We start from the raw sequence: 13,183 nt of genomic DNA, 5'->3' as shown, positions 1-13,183 counted from the left end.
GTTGCTGCATCTTCATGTCATGCCAATTTGATTTATGAACGGTTTCAATTAACTTTCTACTACTGTAAGGAAGGAAAATATTTTGAGAGGTTTTTTTTTTTTTTTTTTTTTTTTTTTTTTTTTTTTTTTTTTTTTTGTTGTTGTTTTTTCGGGGGTTCAGTACTTAAAATTTAATTTTTCTTTTCTTTTTTAGTAATTAAGTACTTGAGTTAACTTATTAAGATGTAATGCAAGGATGTCGCGGCCCGCAACAAATATTTTTGTGGCCCGGCCAATATATCGGCAAATAATAATATATATAATAATAAAATAACATATCGATGAAGAAAAAAATGATATGTTTACTGCTAAGTAATTAACGATAATTTATTCAGTGTTGTTAGATTACTCACAGATAGCTGACACACTACGTAAATTACAAATGCGTGTGAGTAGCTTGCGTTCAGCTACCTTCAGCTTTTGGGGGACACGTGCACTCAGAACTTGTACGCATCCCCCGATAGCCGAATGTGGCCGAACTCATGGTCTCAGTTTTCCAATCATAGTTTGTACGATATATTGGTGCATGCATGTGCATGCACTTTGCTTTATTATTAATTATTACTTAATTCATATTGTTACGGATTTCATAGTTATTCATAGTTTCATATTTAGTTAGTTTTTTTTTTTATTTAGAATTTTAATTAGATTTGCTTCATGTTGCCTTAGCAACGCAGACGATTTTTGAAAAGACAGCTGCGTTGGAAGGTTAAAAATAGAAAAGCACGTGCATTTAATACCTAATAAATAAATATCTCGTAATTGCTGTTGCCATCCACAAAAATCCAGATATTTATAGATGTTTTCAGTATATTCGAGAAATTAATTATAAAGCTTATAAAAGCCGAGAACAAACAACTCACCTCAGAAGTAGCTGTAGTTCTAGCAAACTGTTTGTTTACTTAATGCTGTGATTGATTTGTAGCGATTTCGCTGTGAGATAGAATTAGTTTCTCTGTTTTGAATTGATTTTTGCTAAACGTTTGACATTTTCTGATATTGTTAGAATATTTTTGAAGAAATATTTTAGTATTTTGATTTATCTCTTGTGGAAAGAATAAATTTTTGTTCACTTTTTAACGTTAACCGTGTTTATTCCAGCCCTTTGTATTCAGTATGTCTATATCAACACCAAGTGGTAGTAAAATTAAATCAAAAATCGCTGACGAACATAGAATATTCCAAGTAAAATGGGAATTAGAATATTTTCGCTGTGAAATAAAAGATAAAATAATCTGCTTGATATCTAATAATACTATTAATGTACCAAAGTTATATAATATTAAACGTCATTACGAACAACACAAGTCGAAATATAATAATTACGAAGGATTAATGAGAGAAGAAAAGTTGAAAGAGCTCAAGTTAGGAGTGAAAAAGCAACAGTCCATGTTTGGTAAAGTATTGCAAGAAAGTGAAGCGGCGGTACATGCAAGCTACGGTCTTGTCCGAGTTGATAGCTAAACATTCGAAGCCTTTTACTGACGGTGATTTCATCAAGGGATACCTAATGAAAGCTGGAGAAATTGTTTGTCCTGGAAATGTGAAGGCTTTTCAATCAATTTCACTGTCTCGAAATACAGTTGCGGAAAGAGTTACTGATTTAGCCGCGAATTTAAGTGATCAGATCAAAGCAAAATCATCTAGTTTCGAAAGTTTCTCCATTGCCTGTGACGAGAGCACGGGCATTAGTGGCAAAGCTCAATTAGCAGTGTTTCTTCGTTCTTGTGACAAGAATTTTAACATTTTTGAGGAATTACTGGAACTGATACCGATGCCTGGCACTACTACCGGAGAAGATATATTTACTTGTGTTTTTGGACTTCTGCAGAAATACAATCTACCTTTGGCAAAATTAAATTCTGTAGCTACAGATGGCGCTTCATCAATGACCGGGAAAAACAAGGGCTTCGTAGTATTACTAAGAAAAAAGCTTAGTGAAATTCACGGTTCAAACATTCATCATATGCATTGTATTATACATCAAGAAGTTTTATGCACGAAAGTAATAAATATGGAGAATGTTTTGTCATATATAAAAAAAGTTATAAATTTTATAAGATCTCGAGGTTTAAATCAGCGTCAATTCAGTGCTTTCTTAAGTGAGTTAGATAGTGAATATTCGGGTTTGTCGTACTATACCGAGGTACGTTGGTTATCTTGCTCCAAGATTATCAAACAATTCTGGGATTTGAAAGAAGAAATATGTCAGTTTTTAAAAACGAAGAATCAAGACGTAAGTTTGTTTTACGATGCAATATGGATACAAGATTTAGCTTTCTTGGTTGATATAACCAAACACTTAACCGATTTAAATTTATCGTTACAAGGAAAAGATCATATCATTACGAACCTGTTTGACATAATTAAAGCATTCAAATGTCAACTAGTTCTTTGGGAAAAACAACTTAAAAATGAAGATTTGACGCACTTCCCGACGTGCAGCATGAACAAATCAAGTTTAGCTGATACTTGTTCGTATAAAAAATATGCAGAAAAAATTGCAAATTTAACAACTGAATTTGAAACGAGGTTTAATAATTTTAGTTCCCTCGAAGACAATTTTTTTTTTTTTTTTTTTTTTTTTTTTGTTTTTTTGTTTTTGTTTTCTTCGATTTTCTCAATAAGTATTGACTCAGTACCCAGCCATATGCACTTTGTAACCGAACAAGAAATTATGTCTGTTTATAGAATGAAAGGGAAAGTATTATCACATAAAACGAAGCAATTTAAACAACTTACATTGAAAGAAGTGTTTAATAAAGTAAACAAATAAATATTAAGCTTTTTTGTGGTAAATTTTGATCATAATTGTTCTTTATTTCATAAATTAAGGTTTCATATTTTTAATTTTATAATTTCTGCATGCCATCTTACCAGATTTAAACTGATGATCTATAATCCGGAAAAATCGATAATCCGGAATAGCCGAAGTCCCGACGAGTCAGGATTAACGACTTTTGACTGTATTACAAAAAACAGGATTCTTCCAGCTGAAGTCTTGTTTCTATATAAACTGATGCCTGAATGCAGTAAAAGCCAAAATAAGCAGAACTCATTATAACTATACTACTCATTATACACATATGTAGCTTCCTAGAAAAACATAAAAGCAAAACTATTACACATTAAACTATTCTACTCAAAGAAAGGGAGAAAAAATCTTCCTTTAGAATTGATACTTTATTCTAACTTTTTCATATGACATAAAATAAAAACTGATGTCCTCATATGAGAATTATGAAGTATCCATTGCTTTCATATCTTTGTCCTCTGAAAAAAAAGGAAAAAAAAAAGGGGGGGCTTTTAAATTCTTTGTTTAAACTAATATACAGGAGAAAGATATACATCTTCTTTAACAAACAAATTTTTAAAAATAACTTAAAAAACAAAAATGCATTGACACATTTTCATTGCAGATTCAGTTTTAATCATTCTTAAATACATAAATATAACACACAATCTTGAATCATATTAATTAAAAAGTATTCATGTCCAAAATATATGTAAGAGATAAACAGAAACTGATAAGTGAAATACAGTGAACTCCAAGTATTTGGACAAATTAGAGTCAATGTACATCAAGATATCTGAAAAGTCTGGATATCTGTGTGGCTTTCCCCACCTATATACTGTAATATAAGTCAGAAAACTTAGTTAATCATTTATTATACTTTATTTCAACAAAGATTATATACTAAACAATTTATACCTCCTTCTCAAATGTTATATATTTGAGAGAATTTTGGGGGGACTGGGGAATTTTAAAATTGGATAATACGTTGCCGATGTATATACACATATATATACTGCATGAAATCCGGCATTCTATAAGACATTGCATAATGTATAAAGCTCGCATACCTAGGCATTTTATAGAATACTGAAAGATGGCCAGCAATGTATGAAACATTTCATGTATTTCCTAGGCATTCTGTATAATGCTGAATGATAAATCAGCAACAAATCTCAGATTTCTTTGGAATATCCATACATTCATATATAAAGCATGCATTAAATACATTCATTCCATAATTCTCTACATTATTTTCTTTATTAAGAAAGGTCTAAATTTTGTTTTGTACAACTTTCATTTTTCTTTACTTTGAAAGTTGAATACATTGGTATTTTTATATCAGGTCATATTCTGATGCTGAAGAAAGCAAGTGATTACATGTGACGTCACTGTATGTCAAAAATTTGTCCTTAATGTCAGCATTTTGAACAAATGGCAACTTTTTTCTTTCAGGTTTGTGTAATTGACATGATGTGTTAATGCTACATTAATTCTTTTATTTGACATTGAGAAAATGTTATATTACATTAAATTTAAATCATAACATCATATATATTAATCTGAAGTGTCAAAAGTTTTTGTTCCCTGGTTTGGCAATAACAAAAAATATTTACGAATTGGTTATTGCTTGGAAAGAATTAACTGATTTCATTCATACTGAAATGTTTTTACACATTTGCTTTTCAGAGATACATAGAACTTAAAAATTTTGCTTTAGCTGCAGCCCGCTCATCTGGTGGGCTTATTTACTTGTAGGTCTATAAATTTTGAGTTCAAATCTTATAAATTTTCCAAGGCTTAAGTTTGAAGGGAAAATTATCTCTACCAATTCTGCAAAAGCAAAATACCAGAAACTTTTTTTTTGAGGGGGGGGAGGGACATAAAAAAGTGTAAATGGAATTTTACAGTGATAACTGATGCACATTTGAATACACTGAAACACCTATATGGATATAAAACTCTTACTATGAAAAAATAAAAAAACAGTCAAATTAAATGAATCTGAAAATAATTACAATAGCTTCTTCACTTTTGCTAAGAAATGTTTCAAAAACTGTGCTTTACAGTAATTATTAACTTGCTTATTTTTCAGACTAAAAAATATTTCCAAGTTGCCAAAATGGAAAGTAATGTCACTTTATGATATGAAAGGAGAAAATAATATTTTTTTTTATTTTAATATTATTTCTAAGATATAATTTTAATACATTATCATTATTTAATGATGTTTATCAATGTTATTTTGCCTGAACCATAACTGTCGAGAAATTCACATATCTCCAAATAAAACATTTTGTACACAAATTTATCTTAAAATTGCTAAAATGTTAACAAGCCATCAAATTTAGTGAAATTTAATAAAATAATCCATATCCCAATAACGGAAAAGTTGCTCATAATGTAATCAGGGTTGCCATTCAAATAGGAGAATGAAATTCCCTGACTTTTCCAGGTGTGTTTCAAGAAAATTCCAGACACATTAATTATCGTACCACTTGCAGTTGCAAGCGTGACAAGGGTCTGAGGAGGGCGAATTGAGAGCAGCTAGATGTCTCCCTAAAGCATCCCAAATGTGCTCGATAGGATTCAAATCCGGGGATCGAGCTGGCCACTTCATGTGCATAATTGTTTCCTGTTGAAGATAATCATCTACAATGCGAGCCATGTGTGGTCTTGCAATGTCATCCTGTAACAGGAAAGCATCACTTATTACCCCGGCATATGGGCGCACATAAACATCAAGGATGTCATCTCTATAAATCTGAGCATTCACGGTTCTCCTTGGAAAGACATGGAGGTCTGTGCGTCCACCCAAAGAGATGCCACCCCAAACACAGACACTGCCTCTTCCGTATGCATCTCTTTCACTGATGTTTGACAGATGATAATGAGTTCTAGGTTCTCACCATATCAAATAACGTTTATTATAGCTTTCTAGACTAAACATGAATTCATCCGTAAAGAGAACCACCCTCCATTGATCAGGCGTCCAGTGGACATGTTGTTGTGTCTACTGAAAATGGTCCCTGTTATGGCGTGACGTGAGCGGCACGCAAATGGCTGACCGCCTCACATACAGACCACCTTTGTAAAGCCTTCTACACACAGTTGAATTTGACACGAACCTTCTGGTGGCTGCAGCAAGGGAGGATCTAAGAAGAGTCAGAGCAATGGTTCTATTCCTGCGTGCACATAATGTCAAATATCGGTCACCGGCGCTCATCGTAGCAGTTGGCCTTCCTTGGCTGAACCTCCTAGATGCCGAATCTGTGGTTTAAAATTGCCTCCAAAGTCTATGAACCACAGAAGGACTCACATTTAGCCATTTGGCCACTTCTGTTTGATTTTGCCCTGCCTCTAGTCTCCCAATGGCTCTCCATCGCAGTTCTGCAGGCAAATGATGCATGGAGGTCATTGTTACGAATTGGCTATCTCAGATTTCTGATGTCACTGTCACAGTGAAATATGTGGGCTTGCTCTCAAACATGGACTTTTATGCTCCTCGCAGATGACGTATTCCGAAAGCAGTGCCACTAATTTGCATATCACAGTTTTACTCAGATACTCTTACTTGGCAACATATTCAAATTTTACATGGTTTGGCTTATTTTTGAGGGAGTTATCGCTATTTTTGTGATTTTTCCTTAATTTATGATAACTAGTGTATTAGCATGACTATACTTTATGTCGCCACCATTTTCTAGGCCCATACTGCTCGGTTATCAAATAGAATAATTTTTTTAACGTTGATTTGCTGTCTCTAACAGCAGGTATTTTATCTTTTTGTTGCTTTGTATTCCTTATTATGCGATTTGAAGAACTCATAATATACTGTGCATTTAAATATTTTTGAAAAAATAATAAAACAAACCTAGACTTTCAAAATGGAAAAATGGCTAGGCCTGACTAGGTGGAAAAGAGATGATTCACAGGTGATGGATCCAGCACTAAGAATATTAGGGGAGGGGGGAATTGCTTGTTGAAAATATAATTAAAATTATTTATCATTTGGGTTTACGTGAAATGGGCCCTCCACATGAATGTTTTGTTTGTAGTGAGCTGTCATCCAATTAATGTATGAAACCATTGTTTCTTAAAAGACATCTTGAATAAGCATACCAGTTTAAAGGATAAATCTGAAGAATATTTTAAAAGGAAATTATCGGAGTTCCAAAATAGCAAACAAGTAATTAAAGGTTTTGTTACTTCAAGTGAAACAGCTTTGGAAGCTAGTTACTCAGAAGGCCTAAAAATTTTCAACACTGGGCAGGTTCACACTGTTAGAGAAATATTTATATTACCAGTAGCTGAACGTATCGTTTTAACGTTATTCAACGAAAAAGTGGTTAAATGAACTTAATAATAATATTCCATTATCAAATGATACAATGCGTTGAAGAATTCATGAAATGGCAAATTCCATAAAAGAGATATTTATTCAAAAAATAAAAAACAGTGAGTATTACGCATTGCAATTGGATGAAAGTACTCCCGAACTTTGTTCAATTATCATTTTACATACATTTCAAAGATAAACAAAATGCCGAAGAGTATTTATTTTATGAATCTCTTCATGAGTGAGCAACTGCGAATGAAATTTTTAAAGTAATTGACAATTTTATGTCTTTGGAATAAGTGCATTTCATATGCAATAACAGACCCCGAGCTTTAACACCAATGAATAATTTTATTAACCAATGGTTATTTCTCAAATAAAGAAAATCACACCTGAAACTAAATTTACTCACTGGTCCATTCATCGTGAAACTTTAGTAGGCAAAACAATCCCTGAAAACCTGAAAATCATTTTGAATCAAGCTAGGAAAATTGTTAATTTTATTAAAAGCTGAGCTTTAAATTCAAGAATATTTAAGATTTTATGCCAAGAAATAGTGAATATGTAACGCTTTTGTTACCTTCCAAAGTTAGGTGGTTACCCAGAACCAAAATTTTAAATTGTCTTTTTGAACTTCGATCAGAAATTCAACTTTTTCTCTGTGATTCAAAATCTAAATTGCAATATTGTTTATCTAGTGTATTATGGTTGGCATGTTTAGCATATCTAGCTTATGTTTTTGGAAAGGTAAATGAATTAAATTTAAGATGACAAGGACAAACTGTTAATTTGTTTACCATTAGAAATAAAATAAATGCAATGATAAAAAACTCGAGCTAATAAACCAAAGAATTAGATAATAATATTTTAAGTTTTTGCACTTTTAGAAAGGTTTTTAACCGAAAATAATTTGAAAATCAAAGAATTAGCATCCAACATTAAAAATCATTGTTTTTCACTGATAAATAATTTTAACATATATTTTCCCAAGGATTATGAAAAGGAAAATTGGATTAGAAATTTATTTTGCTCAAATGTACCTGAAATTTTATCTCATGAAGAAAAAGAATAATTGATAGAAATTTTTTTCTGTGATCGAACTCTAACAGAAGGTTTCAAAAATAACACTCTTGTTAACTTTTGGCTGAATCGAAAAAGAAATTTAAAGGTATTTCAAATAAAGCTGTTAAATTTTTATTGCTTTTTTGTACAAGCTATTTGTGCGAACAATGACTTTCTTTCACATTATATTTGAAAAATAAATACAGAATCCTAGTTTATAGTTAAAATTTACGGTTAAAGTGAAATAAGACCAGACATAAAGAAATCGATCTCTCTTAAACAGGCCCAAATTTCACACTTAATTTTAGAATTACAATATAACTTAAAAATTTTGATAATTTCAAAGGCAACCAATTTTTAATCTTATATTTTTTATTTGTGCTTAGTTAATACAAATATACAATAGGTTGTGCAAATGTCGCTACATATATATATATTTAATATTTCTATTGAGAATTTGAAAAATAACCATTGCAAAATATAGTGGTGGTATTAAAGTTTCTCAATTTTTGTTTGGATAATACATGTTAGTCAAAAGGTTGAGAACCGCTGATTTATAACTTCGTCATCATTCCTTTATTAACCTTCTCTCAGTTACATAATTGCCTGAATCCTTCAGAAGTTCAAATTAGAGTCTTTTTCTTGTCTATCGGTCAAATTTGCTGATCGACTCAAAGATCCCACCTCTGATTTAAATTTTTAGTTAACTCATAGCATATTCTGTCAGAGTGGTTTGTCACACATTGTCCAAACTAAAAGAGTTTTAAAATTTTGTTCCAAGGAACATGATGCTTATATTAGGAAAGGAGAAATAGTCAAAAGGTTGAGAACAACTGATTTATAACTTTGTCATCATTCCTTTTTTAACCTTCTCTCAGTTACATAATTGCCTGGATCCTTCAGAAGTTCAAATTAGAGTCTTTTTATTGTCTATCGGTCAAATTTGCTGATCCGACTCTTAAAGATCCCACCTCTGATTTAAATTTTTAGTTAACTCATAGCATATTCTGTCAGAGTGGTTTGTCACACATTGTCCAAACTAAAAGAGTGTTAAAATTTTGTCCCAAGGAACATGATGCTTATATTAGGAAAGGAGAAATAAACAAATTTTTTATGACTAATCACAGTTGCACACTGGATCCCAAATCTGGCTGCTCTCGATTCTTCAAAAATTATCATAAAGCTTCTTTATGTACTGAATAAGATTTCCTTGAAGCTTTCACACTAAAAATATTCATATTCTATAATTCCAATCCAATCGCTCCTAACATTTTTAGAATTCTAATACCTTAGTTTTTCACATTTTATTAATATTTTCCTAAACAAATGGCACTACGTTCATGCTCACTTTGCTCCGGGCAGAAAAAAAGCTGTTGCTCCTTCCATTCTGAAAAAAGATTTTTGCTCCTAAAGAAAAAGCACCTATGTCAAATCACCACAAAAACCGAAAGTTTTATTCAAAACTTATGTTAAAATCAGATTGCTGTTTTCCTAATTTTAAATCAATGTAATATTGTTAGAATTTTAAAACTATTTCTATTAGTTCCTGAAAATTGGAACATAATTAAATGAATAATTTTATTAATCAATGAGTTTAATAAGTGGCAGGTTCTGAGTTGCATTTTATAGAACTTGAAGCTAAAATTAAAATACATGAAAAATCAAGATTAGCATAAATGAAATAAATCATCATAAATTGCAGCTCATTACATGAACAGCAGAGACTTGGACTAATCAACAAAAGCTTATTTCAGATAAGCTAGACTCTTAACACTAAAAATATAAACGAATTCAAATGTAGATAAGCTGATAAATTGGATTTTTCTTTTCTATAGCTTAATTTACAACATCAAATAAAACAGATACTAATGCAAAGGCAAAAATTCTTTAAGATCAATTTACGCCTGCAATGTATAATTTTAAAATTCCATTTTACTTTCAATTATAATAAAATAAATAATAATAATAAATAATAATAATAATAAAAACTTAAAAGGCATCAATATACTTGAATATTCATATCAAAATATAAATATATCATAAATCTTTAAGTGCATTACTCTAAAATTTAATTTTCATACCTATCTCATTAAATAAGAAGTCGTTCTGATATTCCTTCAAGTACTGACTAGATCTTGATTCATCGAGAAATAACGTGTATACTTTCTTAACATCTGGAATGGTCACTTCAGTACCCTAACAAAATTTTTTAAATAATTTATTCACATATATATACATATAATGAATATAAGGCATAATTAGTGGTGATGGAGTGAACGTTTTGATAAAGAGAGATTTCTGGCAGTCGTGTGCTTTCTGTCTCGCAGAGAAATATTTAGAATACACTGTTGCATCTTTGACCGGTGACCATGTGGTAATGGCATGATTACGGAGTAAAAGAATGAATAAACCAAAAACTTGCAGAGTGGCCACTGATTTTAACATATAATTTTATTTTTGTAATAGTGCAAGCCTTTATACACATAAAAAGATTCACATAAAGCATTTATGGGTGCAACATGCACCACACAATTTAGTATAGCTTACATCTTCTTAGAAATAGACGAAGCAGAAAGTAAGCTCTGCATGGTTAGCAGCAAAGCAATTTATAGGATAAACCAAAAAGAGTGAGCAAAACAAAGATGTGTCTGAAAGAGAAAGAGATTGTGCAGCAAATTCGGATGCTGGATTATTGCATTTCGGGAATAATTGTGCAATAGAGATCAGATGACATATCACTTTTCAGAATTACAGCAAGTAAAGATTATATTAAAAAAGTTATTGCTTTGCTATTTTTAGAATGACTAGGGGAGCAGAGTTAAAAAGCTATTGTAAATTCATTATTTAGAAAAACAGATATTTTATGTTTTTTATGTTCCCTCGCTTATGTTAACATTCTCATTCATCTGTATAAAAGGCCTTTGCTTGCCCTTCTTTTTTCTCTGCTTTGCCTTGCTGCTAGCCACGCAAAGTTTACTTTCCACTCTGTCCATTTTCTAAGAAGATGTAAGCAGTATAAAATTGTGGGGTGCACATGAATCTGTTTATGCATATAAAAGCCTGCACTATTATGAAAATAAAATTATGTGTTCAAATCAGCGGTCACATCCACCAGTTTGGATTATTCATTCTTCTACTATGCAGTTATGCCATTACCACCGGGTCATCAGCCAAAGATGTTAACTGTGTGTTCTTCTAAATGTCTCACTGCCAAAAATGTCTCCACACGACTACCACACGTCAAAAGGTTCACTCCGTTATCACTAATTATGTTTATTTTCATCACAATTAGTCAACAGTGGATGACCTTACAGGAAAAGGAAGGGTGAACAAAAAGAGCAAGCAAAAAGATGAGATGACTAAAAGAGCAAGAGATAGTACAGCAAAGACTTTTCATACAGATTACATTTTGGATCATAATACAAGAATGTTCATATTAAATGAATTCAATTTCAGATACATAACAGATTAATATTCAGATGCTAGGCTAAGATTTCATTGCATTCCAGGAATAACTGCAGAAGAGAGATAGAAAAGTTATGACAAGAGGAAAGCAGAGTTAAGCAGCTACTGTTAATTTATTATTAGAAAGGTAGATATTTCAAATTAAGATTACAAATTCAAAGTTGTGCAATATGCTACAAAATTAATTAAATCATCAAAAGAAAATAATTAAATCAAAAAAGGGGGTTAACATTCTAACAGGAAATACTATAGCTTCCAACCTTGAAATTGTAAAAATAAGAAAATTTTGCGAGAAAACCAAGAGGTTTTCATACTGAGCCGTGATGCCATTTCAAATTAACTCCAGAATGACTTTTAATTCACTTTATAAAGCATAATTCCGGTTACTGAACTATTTGTAATACAATTATTATGCAAAATATATTAAGATTTAATTATTTCACAAGAAAATAGTAAAGTTAAATTTAATTTAAATAATTCTCTTGCACCATTGCTATAAGGAATGAAATTTGAATTTAACAAATATTTTCTATTACACTCAACTTTACATTATTAGGGACCTCTATTTTTACCATTAGCAGTACAAACTACTCAACTCAAGTTTAGCAAATGCTGGTACAGCTCAGAAATTCAAATATGTACCTAAGTAAGTTAAATTAAAACTTGCTATTCAACAGCCTTTTTATTATTATTTTTATATTTTAATTGTTGTATACAGTTTATTTCAGGTTTACATGCATAATTCGTGTTGGGGAAGTTTCCTGTAAGCAAAAGTTTCTAAATTACTTTGGTTTTCTACTCTTAATTGACTTTTAATTAATTAAATTAATTTTAACTCTAGTCTTTTACCTGCTTTTTTTCTCAAAATTCCACTGTTTAAATTTCTTTCTTCTTTTTGTAATTCACCACATTTGATTTTACTTTTGGTTTTGAATTTTACCCATCCTATATGGATGATGAAACACGAATTGAGTAATTGAAGAGTTAGGTTTGGGGGCAACTTCCCCTTGATAAGTCTGCCTCCTGCTACTCAATATGCAGTTTTTAGGAATAATAAATTAAATTTTTTGGAATAATATATTTTTTCATGGTTTTAGATAAGTGCAATTAATATACATATGCTCTTAGACTTTAAACGATATTGTAAATTAGTTTGCAGCAATAATAATTATTATTATTATATAATAATATTCTGTATTCATATAAAGCAAAAATAAAATTTTAATTTAAATAAGAAATTTTAAATGCAAAGAAATAATAATTATTATTATTATATAATATAATAATTATATATATATATATTATTATTATTATTATTATATAATTATATATGTAATATTGTTATTAATAATAATTATTATATAATATAATAATTATTAAATCATATAATATTTATATATATAATATTATTATTATTTTTTTGGAATTAAAATTTCTTATTTAAATTTAAATTTTATATTTGCTTTATACAAATAGAGAATTTT

At 30.5% G+C, this 13,183-nt stretch overlaps 1 protein-coding gene across 2 annotated transcripts in view; it reads right to left on the bottom strand.

Moving 5' to 3' along the window:
- Positions 1-3,203: 3,203 nt before the first annotated feature.
- rept (RuvB-like helicase 2 rept) overlaps positions 3,204-13,183 on the bottom strand; it is an 86,599-nt gene continuing 76,619 nt past the window's right edge. Inside the window, exons 10-11 of one of the 2 annotated variants that reach the window (XM_085811945.1) lie at positions 10,316-10,430; positions 3,204-3,312 (exon numbers count right to left, since the gene is read on the bottom strand). In XM_085811945.1, the coding sequence (XP_085668071.1) occupies positions 3,278-3,312; positions 10,316-10,430 (150 nt within the window). In that variant the 3' untranslated portion in view covers positions 3,204-3,277. Of the gene's footprint in view, positions 3,672-10,315; positions 10,431-13,183 lie in introns of both variants that reach the window. The other variant, XM_085811944.1, reaches the window with a different exon arrangement.

Source organism: Stegodyphus dumicola, chromosome 2 (genome assembly GCF_044657685.1).
Source record: "Stegodyphus dumicola isolate Sdum_Otavi_A_Nest chromosome 2, ASM4465768v1".
Taxonomy (NCBI): Eukaryota; Metazoa; Arthropoda; class Arachnida; order Araneae; family Eresidae; genus Stegodyphus; species Stegodyphus dumicola.
Note: the sequence above shows the minus strand (reverse complement) of the source record. Positions and strands in the feature narration are given on the sequence as shown.